The sequence below is a fragment of the Coturnix japonica genome, chromosome 2, assembly GCF_001577835.2.
Source record: "Coturnix japonica isolate 7356 chromosome 2, Coturnix japonica 2.1, whole genome shotgun sequence".
Classification (NCBI taxonomy): Eukaryota; Metazoa; Chordata; class Aves; order Galliformes; family Phasianidae; genus Coturnix; species Coturnix japonica.
The window spans coordinates 82,907,050-82,928,965 of NC_029517.1; the positions used below are offsets into that span (position 1 = coordinate 82,907,050).

Sequence of the window (21,916 nt, forward strand, 5' to 3'; positions counted from 1 at the left end):
GTTTGAAGAGATTGACTTGGTTTATTGTGGTAGTGTCCAATAAGAGATCTCGAGGTGAATATCGTACTTAAGACCATGAAGCAAAAGCTATATGTAATCTGCAGTCAGAGGCAAATTCGTGCTTCCTTGTTAGATGCCTTTATGATTTGTGTACTCTGAGACTTTTTCTGCTAACATTGTAATCAGTGATAACTGAGATCTGCCTGTGTAAGATGGACTTTCTATTGTATTGCTGAAGTGATTTGATGACTAGTGCTCATAACTATTAATGTGAAATTTGTGTGCTTTTTCCTCTGTATTCTGTTCTCTTTATTTTTTTTTTTTTCCCCCAGTGGAATCTGGCTGAAAATTTATTCCAGTCGTTTTCCAGCAAAACGGAGAATTTGGAAAAATGGGCTTCTACAGATGGAAACTGCTCCTTTGAGCTGTGCTGCTGTGGAGGAACGAAAGCCTGGATACTGGAAGAGAGAATACATCTCAAAACAAATAGCTGCTGTCCAAGTTAGAGTAATGCAACTTGTTAAACCTGTCGATCCATATACAGGTCTTCCATGTAAAAACCAAAAAGCTATAAAGTAAGCAATGCCTTGTCACAAAAGGTGTTTACTCAAGAAAAATATACAGAATATTAATAGCTTTGGAAAGCTGAGGAAATGGGAAAATAGAATGCACATCATGCTGTGAAGTTGCAACTATAACCTATAAATCATCTAAGTAAATAGCAATTAATTGAAATTTAGAAACACTATTGGAAGCATAGTTACTTTGAGAACCTCTGTTTTTTTTTGTTTTTGTTTTTTTTTTTTTTAAACACATTCTCTCTCAATCCCCGAACAACAGAGTCTCTGGTTTGAGCTGGATAATTGTTGTAAAGGACAAAAATGAAAAGGAACATGTAATGGAGACAGCACACCTATCATTTAAGGACACGTCTGTTAGTATATTTTGGGATGGCACAAGTTGGCCATGCTTGGATGTTCTATCAACCCTAAAATTATTTGGAGTTCTATCACTGTTTCCTGACCAAAGCACAGCTCCAAGCAAGAATGGGTGAGTTTTAACATAGGATTTTTGACATTTTTATTGTTGTTACTTGTTGATAACGAGACTGTAGGAGCTCTGTAAACTTGTTTCTTTCCTAGAAAGCCTATCCGTATTATGTCTATAATCTTGTTTCTGCATTCTTGGTGTTCTTATCACAGTCCTCGTCGACGTTCCCTAATTGCTGAGTATTATCTTTCTCACCTGACTGAAAGCAGTGCAGCAGTTGGGTCTGATAAGCTTGTCCAACTCTTCAGTTTGAATCCAGGACTTGTTGTAGGCCTGTGGAAGGTAAAGAAACATTTTGCCTTTTAGTTTTATTGCATCATTTTGGTTTTGGGTTTGTTTTTTAAAAATATTTCTTTATTTATTTATACTTTGGATTTTAAAGATATCGTCTAAACTAAAAGCAGGAAAATACAGATATAAACAATTATTTGATGATTTACTGTATTCTAAAGAGTTGTCACAAGCTTACCTGTACTCTACAAGCAAAAAAGCCTCTAAGTTAAGTAATTGTTTCGTATCAATGTATTAGTTATTCTAAAAATCTTGTTTCTGAACTGAACGGTTGTATTTATTTTTGCAGTCTTTGCTTGTCAAATTTTTAGACCTCAAAGACATTTTAAATAGCAGAGTTTGAGGGTGACAGTGCTTCTCACCCCCTACACTCCCTACACAACCTGTTTCTTTCATTCAAATTGATATGCTCCCACAAGACAACTTGGAAGCTAATTGCTTCCTTTGGTCTCCATCACCTGGTAATTGTATCCCATCCTTAGCAATAGGAAGGCTGTAAATAGTGCCCTTGTGGGGATGCTCTGTGATATTCAGTGTCTAGTTGAAGTGTCTACATTAAGGGGTTAGTCTCTGTAAGCTGTATGTAGAGATAAGCATCTTTTAGAGAGCAGGGTTAAACTTCTAAAGCAGAGACCTGCTTGGAAGGAATCTGAGTCTTTGCAGTGGATAGATATACCCAGGTGTCTTCCTGAAGTGGCTTAAAGCAAGATTCTATGGAACTATGGCTCAAACATTGTTCTCTTGGGTTGAGTTCAGGAGTCGCAGCCATTCCTTGCTCCCTCTGCCATGGCACTGAGGTAGATTTAACTATTTAGCATTGGCAAGGAGCTTTGCTCAGGGAGGCTGTGAACAGTCACTCAGAACTGTTTTTATTTTCTGCTGGGATCTCTTGGTATCTCAAATGCACACAATTACCAGAGGAACTGTTTAAAACCACAAAAAGAATACTTGCTTCACCATTACTTAAAGGAGTCTGTTCCCTAGAAATCTTGGAACTGGCTGACCTGTGCTAGCCTGATACTGACTTTCTCAATCTTTGAAAAGCTCCAATAATTAGACAACAGTTTCCTATTCAGATGTTATTTAGTAGATTGGTGTCCCTGTATTGTTGTCCCTGTGGTTTTGCTGATGTGTTACCTTTTCCTTTGCTTGGAAGAAGAATTTTAGCACCCGGAAAAGGTTTAGATCTAAGGTTCCACAAATTTGTTAACAACTGATTGTCACATTCTAGTATGTTCTTCTAAACAGCTGCTCTTGCTTGATATGTGGGCAGAGTGACCATAGACAGTTAGTTGTAGATGAATGTAATAGTCATAAATGCCTGACATAATATAAATGCATGGTTTTTAGGCATAGATGGCAGCAGAACTGAAATGGTTGATGCTAGCAGTCTTGACTAGCAGAAATAGGTTACGTGGGCTTTCTGGTAGTTGGAAGGAGGAAGATGGTGAGATGCTGTGACTATGAATCTCCCTCATAATATCTTTTTTGTAGTGTAAAATTAAAACTATAAACATGAGTATGGCTAAAAATTTGAGTTGTGTGGGGGGTGTCATTTTCTATTTGGTGACCCAGAGAGATGAAAACAATAGCTGACTGCTTTTCAGGACTATAACAGACTGCTGACAGTGATCACTTTTACCATTGATGTGAATGCAAGCGTAGGACTTAAAAATGTGTTTTTCTTAACATACTGAGAGAATCTTTGTATTCTGTAATTCTAAAAATAAATATATGCCTTTGTCTCTGCTTAGTTCTCAACATGAACTTCTAATTTTTCTTTGAGCTGTACAGGCCTGTAGAAGGTATGTCTTACTGTTTTTCCAAGAGTTTGCAATCTAGTGAAGAGATCTAGGGTTTTTGTTTGAAATTCATTTTTTTCTGTTGAATAGCTCTGTATTCCTCACTGATGTTTATCCTCTTTGCAAATAGTTTCTTATGCATGTAAAGCTTCATGCTTAGGTATTCGGTAGCTGAGAGTAAGGTCTGTTTAATTCTTCTTAGGTATCCTCTTTAAGGTGGTAAGTAGATGCTAGAGAGGTAATATTCACAAATTATTGGTGCTAAGTTTTGCCTTGGAATAGTTTCCTTGCTTTTCCCCATGAAACAGGAGTGCAGTGATCTTTTACATACATCCCGTACTCTTATGAAAAGAATAGCAGTTATGGAGGTATTTGTTCATGTGTTAAATGGTGCCATTATTACAATAATAGACATAGTAATAAGCAGCAGTATTTATCAATGAATTTTAATGCTCAGGAAGACCTTGTAAAGAGTATTTCCAGATGAAAATGCAGCTACTTTAATTATCCTTCCCTACTATTGCAGGGAAGTAATGAAATTGCTTTTGTTATGGCGAGTCTTCATTATCATCAGCTTCTTGAGAGAAGTGCTTTGGGTTCTGCCACAGTGTAAGTTTTTTCTTCTTTTTTTTCTCCCTCCTTTGTGGGTAATAAAGATAACCTTATGAGTAAAACTTTTGGTTTTACAATTAGAATTGGTTGCTGATAAGAGTTTGTATTTAGGCAGTAATTGACCATTCTTGTTCAATAGAAACAAGCTAGGGTAATTATGTATGAAAATGCAGAAGTATTTCTATACTCAGATGTTGCCATTGTTATGCTATTTAGGGGATAATTCAATCATACAAGTACTTGCTATTTTGAGGAAGTTAGAAATATTCTCTTCCTCCAAATATTGTCTTGCTTTTCACTGGCAGAACCTTCATTTCCTTCTCCCTGAAGGAGACCTGAAAAAGAAGACATTTTAGGGAGTGGGAAAATTATTTTAAGTTGTGTAAGGGGGGAGAAGAAAAATCCTAGTAAATTGGTAAGGTATTTTTCAGTGTGTTTGGAAAGCTGACTGAATTTCCTATCAAGTGTTATTTTTTCCTGTGTTTAAAGTGTATAATATCTATAAATCACAGAATCATAGAATTACACAGGTTGGAAAAGACCTTGAAGATCATCAAGTCCAACTGCAGCCTAACCAGTACCCTAACTCTAAAAACCCTACACTAAATCATATCCCTGAGCACCACATCCAAACGGCTCTTAAACACAACCAGGGATGGCGATTCAACCACCTCCCTGGGGAGCCTATTCCAGTACCTAACTACCCATTCTGTAAAGAAGTTCTTTCTAATATCCAACCTAAATTTGCCCTGGTGAAACTTGGGGCCATTTCCCCTCGTCCTGTCACTTGTCACTAGTGAGAAGAGACCTGCCCTACTCTCACTGTAAGAACCTTTCAGGTACTGGAGTAGGGTGATAAGATCTCCCCTCAGCCTCCTTTTCCCCAGACTAAACAGCCCCAGCTTCCTTTGCCTCTTCTCGTAGGGCTAATTCTCCAAGCCCTTCACGAGCCTCATCGCCCTTCTCTGGACCTGCTCCAGTACCTCCATGTCTTTCTTGTGCTGACGTGCCCAAAACTGAACACAGTACTCGAGGTGAGGCCTCACCAATGCTGAGTACAGGGGCAGGATGACTTCCCTAGTCATCCCATGATTTGAAAAGGTGGGAACATTTTTAGCTATAGGAGGTTATTTTAGAAATTTATTTTCCCCTTTTCCCACCTGCTCAGCTTGCTGCTCAGATACAGTCATATATGCTAGTAGTAGTCTTACATGCCTGCTATAACTTGGTATGACTTTTTTTTTGTCACTGAAGGTAAGACTTAATATGATCTCACTGAACAGCAAAAGGGCACTATGTAGGATTTGCTCTGGAATTTGGGCACTACTGATGACTTGTGTGCAGCAGTTTAGTAGTCACAAACAAGTTTAATATCTGATATTCTAGAGAAGTCTATCTCACATTGGCTTTTAGATTTGTAATTAGGATGATGCATTTTTCATCTTATGTGAACAAGTCTGTACTTAGGAGTGTTACAGATGCCTCTTAAAGTTGACTGTTGCATTTTCTTTCTGCCTTTGGCTAGAGTGGACAGTTAATTAGTAAACTTACTAGAGAAATATGATGAACTGGAGAGGTTTGCCTTTCAAAAGGATTACCAAAAAAAAAAAAAAAAAAGAATAAATATATATCTTCTAATTTTATTTATTTTTTTTTCTCGTCACTTCTCCAAAATTATCCTCTCAGTGTAGTCGATCTGTTGTATCACTTTGTGTTAAGTTATTCCCTGTTGCTAATCTCAGTTCCTTTTTTTTTTTTTTTTATACTCAAAAGTCAGTACTCTCTTCCCCCTCATAAACCTGTGCTGGATGATATTGACCCAGAATATGGACTGCATGGCTACGACCTACATCTTGATATGCACAGCGGAAAGCATGCTTGCATGTGCGGAACGTTCAGGAATCTCTTCTGCAGAAAAGGTTGAATTCACAGAACAGTAATGTCTGTTTATAAAATAATCTCTACTGTTATGCTTTCCCTCTTATATTGAGTTTACCTCTGCTAAGGGAAGAAACTGACATTAATTTTTAGAGCAAACTATAATTTTTTGTTGCAGTATTTCTTTATATTTGCATGGCGTTTCATTAAGTTTTATAAGCTTGCTCTATGTGAAGTCCGTCTGCTTTTATATTAGCATAACGTTGGGCCTGAGCTGTCCATTGATGGTCAGGATGCTTTCATTTGGCTCAGTGTGGTGGCACAGCTTTTTGCTCAGGTTGATGTTCTTGCCTGCTCTTGTATTGTGTGTGACAATGAGTTTCTTCTCAGACAATCTGGAGATATACTTCTGTAGAATTCTTCTCAAGCAAACTGTAGGCATATGGATGGGATGCATGTGTAAATGTGTTTATAAGATAGACTTTGGACTTGAAGATTTACAGCTTTTATGTAGGTCAGCAAGGTTGCCCATTCTGCCATTCTTTTCTTTCTGTGTGTGTCTGTGTGCATTAAAACCTTTCCTTGATTTTTTTTTTTAAACTGTATTGTATTTTTCAGTTCTTTTTTTGTTTAATAGGGTTCTTAATATAAAACCCAACTTAATAATTCACTAAGGTTTTGCAAAACCTCATGGATAACTTTTCTTTTGGCTTGGCTTTAGCACTGCCCTGCCTAAAGCTACGCAGCTGTTTGACAGCAGCAGGGAACAAGTGGCTCTCTAAGAATCCTCTTGGAGTGACCACTACATTCCTGAGTAAGCTTTACCAGCAAAGGTCTTTTCTGCTGCCATCTTTCATTCACAATATAAGTTAATATAGTGACAGAGGCCCTTTCTGTTTACTTTTTCATCCTGCACGCTATTCACTTACAGCAATGCCAGCAGATTCTGTGGTTTGTTTTTCTTGGAGACAGTTAATACTAAGTATTTTTATATATGCATGTTTGTCAGTATATACTGTAACTTGTTAAAACTAAATATTAACGGCTTAATATGTCCACTGAACTCTCCAATGACAAATGCATGAACAGTGAAACTGCAGAAGATATAAATACTTGCTTGTTTATTGCATAAAATTGTTTTTCTACTTTTTTCTTTTTTTTTTAAATAGGAGGTCCTGTCTAATCTTGTCTTTTCCCTAGCCTGCAAAGTGAATATATTGATTCAGAATGCAGAAGATAATTACTTAGTCAGGCTTGAAATCGTTTTCCATAAATCTTAAGGATAAAACACCATGAATTAATTATTACTTCTTATTGTTTTTCTAGTGAGAGTACCAACAAGCCTTCTGGTGATTAATAAAAATACTGTGTTTAAAGAAGACAGCAGAGGGCACTGTTACCAGGCTTGACAATTTTACAGTGTTGGAAGAACTCGAATTCATACCATGTGTAGCATGCAGTGTTGTAGTCCTTTGAATTTGAAACATTTGAAATGTACATGTTTTCATATTTTCCCCAAAAGATCCAAGCTTGAAATAAAGAAACATGAGGAAGATTAAACGTCACTGAATTTCTATTCACACAGTAATAGAAACTCTTACTGAGATGTTGTTATGACAGGAGTCCTCTTTATACCTTTAGAAGAAAATAAGTTGTTTTTCTGTGAATTGGCCAAAGAATGTGGGTGGTTGTTTTTCTGAATTTTTGTTTGCTTGTTTGTGAGGTAAGTGCTGTGTTTTATTCTCTACAGTGAAATTTTGAGGCTCATAGCTGTCCAGCTGCAGAAGATAAAGCACTGCATGGCACATCTTCTTTATTGGTATCACTTTTTTGCTACTTAGAAGTTATAAGAAGCTATAAAGAAAGGAGGTGAAGTTCTGATGCCATCTAGCTTTGATAGTTAGAGGATGTTTTATGATCACTAGTATTTTCTTGTCTGTTTTGACTTTGTGTCCTTTAACTGTATGAAAAAGTCACTCCATTCTCTCTCAGAGGACATCAACCTGCCTGAAGCTGTGGCTGTGCAGGCAAATAAGCTTATCCGTCATCTGTTTTCTTCCATGTAGTTGTGCAGTAATTCATTTTGGAAAATGCTTGGTTTCCTCCTTAGTTTCTGTTTGAAAATGATGTAGTGAGGCAGTTTATGGCTCTCTGCTGTAACGCAGCTTCACAGTGATTTGTTGTGTTCCCTTTTGCTCTTTCTGGTTAAGGAGGTGTTTCAGAAAGTGTAGGTCAGTCCAAGACTATTTCATGGCTTGAGCTTTGTTTTTAGGTTCTGCTTAACAACAGTCATTTCTATTTGCATGGGGTAACTCTGAAGCATGAGGATTCCAACATAGTGAGAAGTCTTGTGTTTTCTTAAAATATTCTACCCAATTCACATTTATGTTAAAATTATTAATATGATCACAGAATCAGAGAATTGTAGGGGCTGGAAGGGACCTCTAGAGATCACCGAGTTCAACCCCCCTGCCAAAGCAGGTTCCCAAGACCACGTCACACAGGTAGGCGTCCAGGTGGGTCTTGAATATCTCCAGAGAAGGAGACTCCACCACCTCCCTGGGCAGCCTGTTCCAGTGCTCTGACACCCTCACTGTAAAGAAGTTCTTCTGCACATTTGTGTGGAACTTCCTATGCTGTACTTTCATCCCATTACTCCTAGTCCTATCCCCTAGCACTACTGAAAAGAGATCAGCCTCACCACTATGGCTCCCACACCTCAGGTATTTATAAACCTGGATCAAGTCCCCTCTCAGCCTTCTTTTCTCAAGGCTAAACAGACCCAGTTCCCTAAGTCTCTCCTCATAGGGAAGATGCTCCAGGCCCTTCACCATCTCAGTGGCCCTCCGCTGGACTCTTTCCAAGAGATCCCTGTCTTTTTTGTACTGGGGAACCCAGAACTGGACACAGTATTCCAGATGATGTGCCAAAGGTGGCTTTTACAGCCTGAAGCACAGAACAGTTTTCAGTTGTTATGCTAAAGTTTTACTTACTTTTTTCACACTGTGAAGCTGTAGACACTTCTGTGTTTCCAGGGAATGTCCATTTGTTATTCTGCAGAATAACTGGTTTTTTTTTGTTGTTGTTGTTCTAATTGCTTTATTTATCTGCTTTTCATTAGTATCCAATAATGTCATGTTCATTCTTGCTGCTTCGTGTTCAGCTCTCTGCAAAATTCATAGCATTAAATTAAAAAAGTTATATCACACTTCATTGAACCAACTGGATGGACTATGTGTGACTTCAGGTTCTGGTATTTTTTTATTCATACTTGTGCTGCAGTAGCTGGCTTTTTCAGCACCCTGATTTGGCTCTTGTTTAGTATTTTATGTTTCCTTATGTTAAAACAGAATTGCTAATATGTTGCTGTTGACAGATACTGTGGGGGGAATATGCTAAAAGATTTCAAATCGAATGTATTAGAAAACTTCCCTTGTTTTCAGAAACCCATGACAAACTTTTACATATGACTCATCCAAATATCATGAATAGTGCATCTAGCTTTTAAATAAACATTCTGGAAATGTATTTACCTGGCTCTTCAACTTTTCAAGGATAGCTTTGTGGTCTTATGTTAGCCTAAGCTTCAGATTTTTAGTTTATTAATGTTCATTGTCACTTGAGTGTTGTGCCTTGAAAATGTAATGAGATGAATTTTTTTGTGGCTAGAGCACTTGTACGATTTGTTTGTAAAATATCCCATTGTGTGTTTGGAATTTTTTCACTTGACCTTGAAAGTTGGTCTGTGAATTTAAGTTATTATTTCAGCACTGTAAGGCATGTTGTTGCCACCCAGAGTCGGTGAAGCATAGCACTGTCTATAGAAATAACAATCAAGTCACAACTTATAATTAAGACCTGGTTAACAAACTCACTTAGCCACATAGGCACTTGTAAGTGCCTATGAACTATTGAGTTATTTCTTTCTTTCCATGAGGTTTGACTACATGATATATGTTCTCTATATTGGTATTCCCTTTATTTGGAAAAATTTATGCCGAATAACCTGTACTGACTGAAAGACTGCTCAGCTGCTAAACCTGTCTTGCATAAACTGAACTGTAAGTATTATAAGGGGGCTGATGAAACAAATGATAGATCAGGTTTAAGAGAGCCCCATTTAACTTGCCTCCTCCATGTTCTCCTGGACGCGTTTAATACTCCTTGCTCTGCCTTTTGTTTCCTTTCTTATCTGACTGGGATGAGGAAGGTGGTGTACTTAACACTTTGGCTTCTTCATAATTTCTAGTAGCACATTCTCTTATGGCTATGAGCATTGGGATGGAACTTTTATACGTAAAAAAACAAAGTTATGAAGTTGAATGAAGTGACCCACCTGTGGTTAGCATTCAGAATCCAGTTCTGTGCTGCCTCTTTCTATCTTGGCTCATAGTTGAGACATGTCTGCAACAGGGAATTACTAAGTTACGCCCTACCCAATTGTCCTATCTATCAATGCTGTACTTCATATTATTAATGTTGTGCAACAGTGGTGATATCCTGGGCTTCATTAATTTATTAGTGGTATATTGTGTGCCCCGGTGACGCAGTGGTAGGAATGCCATGTTGCAACACCGGAGGGCCTGGGTTCGAATCCCCCCTATGGCGCAAGTGGTAGAAGTGCCGCTCTGCTACACAGAGGCTCGAGTCCCGGGGGTTTCAATGATCTCTAAGGTCCCTTCCAACCCACACGAGACTATTACCTATTACTTATTTTTTTTTCAGTCTGCCTTTATTCCATTAAAATTTTAATTTGTTTTGAATAAATGAGAAGTCTGACCTCTCCTGTTCAAATCTGAATTGTGGATAACTGAATAGCCCATTGAAGAAATGCTTGTTGACAGATGTTATTTTACATTTCCTTTATGAAAGCTCATCTTTAAGTGCAGGCTCTTAATGTTCACTCTGTGGAATATATGTGGAGTATATTAATACTCTGTCTGAATATTTATCTTGAATGAAATCTTGTCACTGGATTTGATTTACTGAAGTTGGGAACTGAATCACTTGGGTAGGTCTCAGGTATACTTAGCATACTTTTTTCGCGTTGAACTGGAACCTGGGAGGGAATTCTGCTTGTTTTTTCCTCTTTCAGTTCTCTAATAGGACTTCATTACAAGGATAATGGATGTCATTGCCAGGAGTGATGGAGATATGCCCTGGCTAAATGGCCATGCCCACAGGATGCTAGTCCATTGCACAAAGTCTAGCTGGGATTGAGTAACTAGCAGAGCAACACAGTTATCAGTATGGGCTCCAGTCTTATTTAATATCTTTAAAAATGATCTAGCAGTGAGTCGGAGTGTTTCCTTAGAAGCTTGCTAATGATAGAAAACTAGGGTGGAGTGACAGAATTTTCTCTGGTCATTGTGCTGCCATCCAGAAGAACCTCAAGAGGCTGTAGAAATTCCTCATGATGTTCAAGAAGTGTGAAGCTTTGCATGTGGGGAGGAATGATCCCAGACATCAGTACTTACTGGATGCCACGTAGCTGGAAAGCAGCTTTACAGAAAACAACCTGAGTGTCCTTGTGGGCACCAAGCTGAACATAAGCCAGCAATATGTCCTTGCTGCTAAGAAGGCTAATGGTATCCTAGGTTGTGTTAATCAAAGCATTGCCAGCAGGTAGAGGGAGGTAACCCTTCCCTTCTTCTAATCTCTAACAAGGCCTCACATGGAGTACTGTGTTTGGTAGCCATGTTTCCTGCTTTTCAGGAAGCAGACAAATAATAACAGTAAACAAAAATGAAGGGAAGATATTTAATCATTTATTTAATGTACTACACATTGACCTGAACTTCTAGGGGGAGGCAGTGATGGAGGAACTAGGGGCACATGACTGAAATATTAAACATGAATTGTATTCCTTGCATCTTGCATAACTCCTTTAGGTAGCCATCAGATTTGTATACTTTTTTTTTTTTTTTTAGCTGCTGTTTCTACTTTGGATCATGGCATAAAAGCTCTGAATTGTAGCTTAAATTCTCTGTGATGTGCTGGGTAGTTAGCTGGTGGTGTGTGTCTGAGTTTCCTTATAGGTGAGCAGGTGGCAACTAGAGACACAGAGGGAAGTAGAGAGAGGAGAAAAAATATTTACAGTGTATTTCACTTGGTTTTATTTGTGGAAGTATAATGTTATGTATGTTAATATTTTTCAGGTGACATTGAAAATGGATATTTGAAGCTCACAGTTGTAAGCTTAAAGGATAACACAAAGCACATACCTCTTATTGGGACAGTTGGCTTATCCTGGGAAACAACTGCCTTTAAAGGCATTGTAAAGGTCAGTCAGAAATGCTTCTCTTTTCTGGAAAGGTTCATCTCCAAAATAGAATTAAGTATATACGTTCTAAATATGATGTTTTGTAAAATGTTCTGGTTTAGAGAATAGAATGCGTGATAGAACCATTATGCATGTTTGCTGATGACTGCAGTGCTTTTAACACCAAAGGCACTGTGTCTAACTAGCCCTGCTTGGAAGCATTGGACCAACAAGGCACTGCAGATGTGCAGGTGCCTTTTTTTTCCTTGCGAGCAATAAATTTTGAACCTCTGGGAAATACTGAGCAGTTATGTTGTAACATGTATGTGCAATGGAAGTTAGAAACTTTTGGAGAATACTGAAATGCCAGCGGACATAGGCAGAAAATACAGCCTGCATTCACAAAGTCAGAATTCAGCTCTTGAGTCATGGAAATGGGGTCAGCTGGATTAAAAGGCAGGTTTCAAGAAACTGTGTGATTTATGGCTGCTTGTCAGCATTCTTTTTTTCTTCCATGAAAATTCTAAGTATCACATAAAAGTCTGCAGAATTAACTATCAGACAAAACAGAGAGCTCTGTCCATTGTATTTACAACATAAGTTATTCTGAATATTTGCTTTTAGGAAAAAATGAATATCAATCTTTTTAAAATGCCTCATTTTATGCTGAGAGCTTGCTCATGTTGACACGTAGCTGTGAGTAGAATTAAATTTGGCTTTTAACAAAAGTCTCTAAAACTCTTAAAACAAGTGAAGGCCAAATAAAATCAGCAACAGGAACAGTATATGACACTATTTTGAATTTATTTGAAGTTCATCTGATGTTCTAAGAAAGAAAGCACTTCTGGATATTTGTTTTGAAAACAAGTTATTGAATTACTTCAGAACGCATGGAGAAAAAGAGCTACCAATGCTCAGGGTCTCCCCTTACTTTTTACTTTTCACATTTGGCCTTTGAAATGTAAGGTGTCAGATTAGAAAACAGTAATTCTTAGAAATACGGAACCACTGAGGTTGCAAAAGACCTTTGAGATCAAGTCCAAGGACCAGCCTGACCTATCATTCCCATCTCTAAGCCGTGTCCCCTGAAGATACTGTATGTTCTGAGCCTCCTCTTTAGCTCAGTAGCAATTGCAAACACAGAACCACTGTCTAAGATATCTACCAGATTTTCTACAGGTAAGATCAAAATCTCAGTCCACTAACAGTGACTTGAATGCTGCTGATGCCATCTCAATAGGGAGATGAGTCCTTTACAGTACATATCTTTCCCTAAAATTCATGTAAGACTACTTTGTTTCAAGTGCATTTATAGCTAATATAAGTTATTAAATGATCATCAAATTTAGTTTGAATTGTATATTTTCAGCATAGTCTGTATTAACCAACTTAAGGAAGCTTTGTATATCATTTAAGGTCTTGCCATCTGCTCTGTATTGTTTGTTTAAAGTACAATAACACTAAAGAAACTGCTAAAGCAACATAAACACAGCTATATAGTACTGAGAAATAAAGCCTTCCAAATTATTTTCTTGACATGGAATATGTGATGTTGTGTTATGCTTTTGGAGCAAATGATGCTTCTGGAAGTAATGCATATATACAACATAATTAAGACAGGCTGATTCACTGAATGATTCAGAACTGCTGAGAATAGGTTACAAACAATAGTAACAATGATACTCAACCTGTGTGCTTTTCAGGCACATATTTGAAGCCTTTACTTTGCAAGTGCCCCAGAACTGGCATCCTGATTTTAGCCTTAGAAAGCGACAGAAATGTGTAGCGTTCTAAGGAAATATTTTCAAGAAATTTTTAACAGGAAGAATTATTTGGAGGGGAGAACAATGTATTAAAACAGTACTTTTTTGGGAGCTGACACTTGTAGCCATTGTGAAAGTGACCTTTCCTTTATAGCTGGCAAATAGAGTAATTGTGTGTGTTGGTTGCCTGAAGGGTGGTTTCGTTATGTGTTTTTGGAAAGATTGCTGCATTCATGGAAGCTGAGCACTTTAGATTAAACTTAAGTTTATTTCTCACATTGAAAAGACTATCCCTGTTTTTGAACCTCAGATTTTAAAGGCTTAAAAACTCTTCAAGAAATAATGTCTGATTTAGGGTGACAGTGCTACCTTCTGTTTTGCAAGAGTTTTTTGATGCTTGTATGAAGCAAATTTGATTTCTGTTAGACATCTCTAAGTACCTTAGTTTGTAGTAGGCATTGAAAGATTATATTTTGAATTTTTTACCTTCATTCCAAAACTTGCTGTCTGCTGAAACCTTAGTATTTCTCCATAAAATCGGGGATAGAATATTTTACCATGCCATGGTGTAGGAAAGTAATCTCTTCTGCTTTTGTTTGTAGGACTGTTGCATGTTGGATGTTACTGTCTTGGATGAAACTCAAAAACCCTTCTGGTGTTTCAGTGCCCCGGTTTGCATGGAACTCTCTTCCAAAGTGTCCAACCTTTATGATTATATGGGTCATATCTATACCGCAGACTATGTAGATTCAGAAGGTAAAGTCTGTGCTGAGCTGGTATGGTTGGAAGAAACCAAAGAGTATTTCATAGTCAGTCTGGTTCTTTACATAAGCATTGAAAAGGTTAATAATTGGTATGGAACAAGCTACTGATATAAGTTTATTGTTGCTTTCTTTGCTTTAAAATAATAATAAAGTGAACTTTATGTATTTCATGTTTAAAATTTAATGTGAATGGGTCATACTGTGTGCGAGTTTTGCATACATTTGTTATTGATGTTGGATGAATTGGAGAGCGATACTGATAAAAATTACTGTTTGTTTTTTTTTTTCCTCTTGAACATCACATAGCTTGTTGCTGGTACTGTATGTATTGAAAATATTTTTAGTAATAAATGTTTTTTTTTTTAAACTATACTCAAAGGTGTCTAAATAAAGAAGATAAGGCTGAGGTACTTAATGCCTTCTTTGCCTCAATCTTTAATAAGATTTGTCACTCCCTGGGAACACAGCTCCCTGCGCTGGTAGATGGGGATAGGTGGTTGAGTCACCATCCCTGGATGTGTTTAAGAGCCATTTGGATGTGGTGCTCAGAGATATGACATAGCAGAGGGTTGTTAGAGTTAGGGTACTATGGTTAGGCTGTGGTTGGACTTGATGATCTTAGAGATCTTTTCCAACCTGAGTAATTCTATGATGCTGTGACTTCTTGTGACAGCCATACTGTGAAGAAACTTTTCCTTATTTAAAATGCACTGGAATTGAGAGCATTCACCTTAAAGCCTCCATCATGGTTTCACACTGATAGGTAGCTAAGATCTACCATGTCACTCACTCCCTCATTTCTCCCATTCTATTGAAGAACCTCATGGGCTAAAGACAGATCTCTCACCAGTTATCATGGGCAGAAAGGACTCTGAACAGGGAGATGAGTGTAATTTATTGTTCATTGCTATCAGTCTAAAGCAGTGAGAGCTAAAAGCAAACTAAAACCACCTTCCCCCTGCATACCAGCCCCTTCTACCTCCACCCCTCAAGCTACACAGGACAATAGAGAAGAGGGGCTGTGGTCAGTCTGTAATGCTTTCTCTGCCACTCCACTGTGGTCACACTCTGCCACTGCTCTAAGTGTGGTCCTTCCTGCAGGATACTATCTATCCTTCCTGAAGTGATCCTGTATGGATCACTTCAAAGTGATCAGGTTGCAGCTCTCCAAACTCTGCTTCACATGGGTCTCAGTTGGTGGCAGCTCCCCCAGCCCTCCTGCCCCACTGTGGGCTCTTCTCCACAGGCTGCAGCTCTGGCCTGGTGCTGTTCCAATGGAGGCTTTCTGTGGGCTTTACCTCCTTCAGGCCTCGTCCACTACTACTCTGGATTCTCTCCGTAACTCCATGATTTTTGGTATGACTGAAGGGTTTCAATCAGCGTTTATATTATAACCTGAAATGAAGAATCCTGTTCTTTCTCCAGGTATTGTTTAATTTTGGGTCTGCACTTGTGAATACATACCTCCTACTCCTTGAACTGAAATTAATACAAAATACTAAATTTTGAACTGGATGTCCCAGAAGTGGTCTAAGCCAAAAGAGATTAATGCCTCATTTTACTATGAAAAAGGAATACTTGCAGTTTTTCCTCTGATATTACAAAAAGAATGAGTTCTGATAAATCATTAATCCTCTGTTTTCACCTGCTCTATTCTGATGATGAACTAGAATTGCTTTTCATTATATATATATTTTTTTTCCATCTCAGTGAAGGTAAAAAGAAAGATGGTAAGTAAAACCTATGCAAGAACACATACAATTGCAAAAGCAAAAAAGAACTTTGTTGGACAGCACCTCCTCCACTCCTTTTGCACTGACCTTGGTTGCAGGGATGTCTCTCTTAAATTTCTTTCATTTCTCTCCCCGGCTGGTTTTGCTCATCAGTTTTCACTTCCTTTCATCTGCTCTCCCAGAGCACACTCAGTATTGCCCATGGCTCAGCTCTGGATGAGGTGGGGCCCTGTTGGAGCAGCTGGCTTTAGCTTTGGTCTGACATGGGACCACAGCTGGGGTCTGCTTACGGAGCCAGTCTTGCTACCAAAACCTTGCCACCTATGCCCAATACAACCTACTAGTAAAATAGCATGTGTGCTGTTTCCTTCCTGTTCATTAGAACGTTACTGGTAAGTAACATCTTTTGGAAGATTTTGTTGAATGCAAAAATGTTTTTCAGAAAATAGTTTATGCAAATGTAACAAAAGATGGCAGAAAGATTGCACACCCAGCTGAAGTGCAGCGTTATTATCCTATGAAAGAATTATTCAAACAGGAGAAGTGGGGGGCATCAATTGAAGTCAGATCATCCAAATATACAGCTGCTGGTGACGCTGTATGAAAGTGTCATTTTTGTCTATTGCTTCAGGATTTGTTGCAGCTGCTTTTAATGATTCTGTTGATGTTTTATACCGAGAACAGGATTTAGCAGTTTTAGTGTCATTTATCCAAATTTGAAGACCATTTCTGTGAAAGAATAAGTGCTCGTGAGGGGGAAAAAGTTAGAAGCTTTTATTTGTATGTGCTTCAGAGAACAACCCCTCTACATCAAAAAGAGAAGACAACCACTATCAACTTCTGAATGTGTGTGTTTAACTACTCTGCAGCAGATAAAACTATAATATCTTTAAAAGGGTGATTTACCTGGTAGGGAAGCATAAAAACAGTACTTGTGTTTATTTTATTGCACTTGTAATAGTGCTCGTTTAAGTTAATGAGCTTAAATTGCATTGGAAAGGAGTCAGTATGAAAGAGTGATTTAATGAAAGGTTTTTTATGAGATTACTTCAAGAGTGGAGGAGTTTTCTTCTTAATATAACTACATCACAATGTTATTCCAACTGTTTGTCATTGCTTTTGTCAGATATCTGCTGTGTTCCGAAATGCTTCTATTGAAGCTTTTCTTTTTTTTAATTCTTGATTTTGTAATTTTTATTTTTGAAAGAGCTGCTTGTAATAGAAAATGTTTTCAGTGAACGATTCATTAATACTCCTGGGCACTTTATATGATTTTCCATTAATACAAGCTGCAGCTATGTTGGTTTATATCATCTGAACAATTGCCCTTAATTATAAAACTGCCATTCTGGAGTCGTTGCTCTTTACTGCGGTCATTTTCCTCCAGCGGGGAACTAATAGCAGCTATACATTTCCAAAGTCTTTATAGAGTAGGGGAGTTATTATACAGTATTTTTCTTCAAACTGCCCTTACAGTGGTTTTGCTTCTTCCCATCTTTTTGCAATTGTTATTAGAAAAACACCTGTTTTCATAGTACATGCCTGTTCCTCATTTGGTTTTGTATGCATGGTTTAGCACATAAAACAACTGTATGGTGAATAGTCTCTAGATATGTTTTTTTTCCTGCCTGTTCTGCCTCTCTGTTCAGCAGAAATTTGCATTTGTATAATCACAGAATGGTTTGGGTTGGAAGGGACCCCAAAGCCCACCCAGCCCCACCCCGTGCCATGGGCAGGGCTGCCCTCCACCAGCTCAGCTGCCCAGGGTCCCATCCAACCTGGCCTTGAGCACCTGCAGGGATGGGGCACCACAGCTTCTATGGGCAGCTGTGCCAGCACCTCACTGCCCTCATGATGAAGAATTTCATCCTTATAAGCAATCTAAATCTACTCTTTTTTAGTTTAAAACCATTGCACTTCATCCTGTCACTATATTCCTTGATGGAATGTTCTTCAGCTTTCCTGTAGACTCCTTTTAAGTACTGGAAGGCTGCAATGAGGTCTTCTCCAGAGCTTTCCTTCTCCAGACTGAACGACCCCAATTTTCAGCCTGTTTTTATAGGAGAGGTGCTCCAGCGTTCTGATCACCTTCGTGGTCTTCCCGTGGACCCACTCCACCAGATCCACATCCTTCTTTTTGCTGAAAGGCCACAGAGCTGAACACTGTGCTCCAGGTGCATTCTCATCCGCCGAATTCATCCATTAGCTATTTATGATATTGTCGTCATTTCATTGAAACTTTGTCCATTGTCTTCACATGGTTGCTTTTTCAGACAATGGCTGTTTCTTTGTATTCTATTACACGCCTGTCAGATGCTAGTGATTGAATACTTAGCACGTACACAAAAATAATAATGAAGAGAAGAGAAAAAATAAGAGTTCAGCATGAGCTGAACTGGCTGAATATTGGCTCAGATTAGGGATTTAGGCAAGTAATCAAGTTACCATATCTCAGTGAGTTTCAGTCTAGCAAGTTATGCAGTAGTTCACATTGTATGAGCATAGCAGGTAGTCCAGCACGTTCAATTAGAATGAGATTAAGATTAAAAGTATTTGGTCTTCCGCTTGTCTGATATGTTAGTACTACTCAGCTAATATGTAATGACTCTCAGAGGTGTGGAAACTGAATCAGAGCTCAAATATGCCTATATTAGAAACTGCATGGATAAATGTTTCTACAAATTATAATGAGAACAGCGTGTTTTAATCTCTTCCTGTATGTGGTAGATTGGAAAGACATTACTATGAAAAGTTAAATTCCATTGTTTCCTGCCTCTTTCATCCACCATGAATCAAAGTGGAATGTGATGATAACTAGGATAACTAGTGAGTTGTATGTGGAGGGGTTAGATTTATGATACTGAATGTTGGTGCATCACTTATGTTCTTGCTTTCCAACTTTGTTTAAACGCATAAGAGTCTTTTTCATGGTATGTCTCTTTTGAATGTCTGTGGAAAAGGTGCAGTGTCACTCTGTATTAATGCCACCTAAACTGTAGAAATGTTATAATCTAGAAAACTGTAAGGCTTTTAGACTCTCTAAAGAAAATTCCCGAAATGGAGAAGTTATTCTTTCTAGGCTTAAGTTGTTTATTGCTTAAGAATATGTTCTACATATCAGTCCGCTGAACCTTTTGAAGGTCTTATGAGTCAGATATTGATCATATGTATTAATGGGTGAGAATACTTATTCTACATACAGGCCACTTAGAATACAAGTTAATAATTTTTTCTATTGTGTATTAGTCATGCACAAAGATAGATTCATCTGTGTTGGTGAGATCTTACCAAAAAAAAAAATAATAAAAAAATAAAAAAAAAAAAATAAAAAAGCCTTAAAGGAGAGATGGTAAGGTGCTCTGAAACTCTGACTGTTATCCATCTCAAAGCTAGCTATTGGTATGATGCCGTAAGTAAAAGGGTGCATTAATGAAGAATAATAACAATGGCAGTTACGCCGCATATCCACCATGTTTCATTCTTCAAGTATATAAGGATCCTAAAATTTCAGGTTTAATTCCATTGTAGGATAGTTTTGTAAGAGTGGTGTGCTCACGTGTTAGGCAAAGTGGAACTTTATACTCTGCAACACTGATTTAGGGCAATCCTAGAAATGCAATAATACCATTACTTAATAAGTTTTTTCTTCAAATGAGAGTATCAGTTTGAAGTCATGTATACATTAACCGATGTGCTTACATGGACATACTGTTTAGTTGCTGGATATGATCAATATTTTATTTTTGGACCAACACATTTTCATCTGAATTTTACCTCCTGTGGCGTCTTAAACAGGTGATATTCCAGTGTTAACAATCCATTATCTCTTTCATCTCTCTCCATGTTATCTAGAAAAAAACAATGATACACATGATACACACAGCCCTAAGCCTAATAAATGATTTGAAATGCTTTGCAGTGTGAAGATTCTTCTGATGTGAAATAGTTGGTTCAGTTAATTGGAAATAATGCATGTTACTAGTCTAAGACTGCTGAGGGTGAAGCTATATCATTAAGATGATATAAGAAAATGTAACAAGATAAGGGAAAGGATGGGGAATGATGTAGCAGTAGTTAATTTATCACAGATAAATTCATGTAAGCAGACCAAGAATGAGCTGAAGGCAGCTGCTTTGGACTTCATTTTTCATTACTTTTTGTGTTTCTAGAAATTTGTTACTGCAGGGACTTTGGCCCAGTTTACATGTTATTTCTGAAGGACCAAGGCTTAAGAACTTGTATTCCATTTTTATGCTGTTGGAGACTTCAGCACAGGAAGTGGAGAGTTGGCTAACTTCTCTTGATAAATGCTATGTGAAAAAGTTTGCATTGTTTTATGTAGCCCACTCCATTAGAAGTCATCCTGCAAATACTGGATTCTTTCTCAAAAACACAAATGCAAAAATTCCGGCTGAATACAGTTGTACCTTGCCTAACTCCTACTAGCCAGCAAACAAAACTTGGAGACAAAGAAACCCAACAGTGCCATAAAATTGTTTTTTCTTGAGACATGGAGGTTTGTTTTCTGACATCTCCCCAAAGCGATTAGGTAAGTATTATATACTTATCTAAAGTGATCTCTCATTTACCAGGTTCAATGTAATGCATTCAAATTATTAATATGGACAAAATTGTACATGGAATTGTAATTTACTGCCACAGAGCACTCTTAAGACTTCCACTGTGCTCTGCACTGGATGTAATTTTGGAGTAAATATAATATTTTGGTAAAAAGAGGAAATCATCTACAAATATAAAGTCAAAAGAGACCCGTTTGCAAGTCAGTCTTCACACCAAAGATTATGTTACATAAGACATCAATGCAAGGATGTATTAAAACTGGAGTTGGTGCAGTAGCTCAGCTCTTTATGCTTTCCTATTAATTCAGTAGTAAGAGTTTCTGGTGTAGATGTCTTTTATAATCTTGTATCTCTGCTGAAATGAGTTATCTTGTAGTGAAACTGCCCAGGATTATATTCAGTGATTTGTGCTGATAGCTTTTTTCCATGACTATTAAAAATCCAGTTTAATCAAATAACCCCAGTTTCCAACTGGTAACTTGGGTATTGGCACAGAAGCGGTTTTGATTCTTGCTCTTTATAATGCTACAATTACTTTCCATGTATATGCTCAGGTATTAGCAGGCTTCACTAAATTTGTCTGCTTAATCTGCCTGAAAATAGTGCATACCATTTGGCATTTGTAGCAACTACTCATTCCTCTGAAATTCAGTAATTTCTCCTCTTTCATAGACAGGAATAATGGTTATCATTTTACTCCTTGTGTCCCTCATTAATGGTTTTTGAAGGGTTTTAATTACATTTATGAGAATGTAATGTGGGCATACTTACCCAGGTAGAGAATATGTGTCTGTCTGGGTGTGTGACCTTATGTATAGCTCTGTCTGATCATAATGCATTTTCAATCTGTGCATAAACTCCTGCCTCCATTAAACCTGCAACTCAGATCTTATTCCAAGGACTCAGGTTTTGGAATAAGATTTAAAGGCAGTGTGTTGGTTTGTTGGCTTTTTTCCTACCAATTCCTTTTCTGTCTTCTAGTCCCATGGAAGCACTCACCACCTTCTACTACTCAGGTGCATTTGGCATTCCAGACAGCTTGTATGTAGAGTTATCTCATTTCAGTGTTATGTATATTGATATTCATATACATAAAACATCGCAAACAACCTTGTGCACAAAATCTTGTTCATAGTGAATGGCCCATGATAGGTCCCTCTGTTCTTCACGTGAGCAGGAGC

At 37.8% G+C, this 21,916-nt stretch overlaps 1 protein-coding gene across 5 annotated transcripts in view; it reads left to right on the top strand.

Moving 5' to 3' along the window:
- The window catches only part of FBXO15 (F-box protein 15), a 32,171-nt gene extending 17,339 nt beyond the window's left edge, over positions 1-14,832 (top strand). For 4 of the 5 annotated variants that reach the window (XM_015855170.2, XM_015855172.2, XM_015855169.2 and 1 more), the window contains exons 4-10: positions 333-575; positions 841-1,050; positions 1,203-1,332; positions 3,670-3,752; positions 5,529-5,674; positions 11,792-11,916; positions 14,261-14,832. In XM_015855170.2, the coding sequence (XP_015710656.1) occupies positions 333-575; positions 841-1,050; positions 1,203-1,332; positions 3,670-3,752; positions 5,529-5,674; positions 11,792-11,916; positions 14,261-14,530 (1,207 nt within the window). In that variant the 3' untranslated portion in view covers positions 14,531-14,832. Of the gene's footprint in view, positions 1-332; positions 576-840; positions 1,051-1,202; positions 1,333-3,669; positions 3,753-5,528; positions 5,675-6,959; positions 7,194-11,791; positions 11,917-14,260 lie in introns of those variants that run through there. The other variant, XM_015855173.2, reaches the window with a different exon arrangement.
- The last annotated feature ends 7,084 nt before the right edge of the window (positions 14,833-21,916 follow it).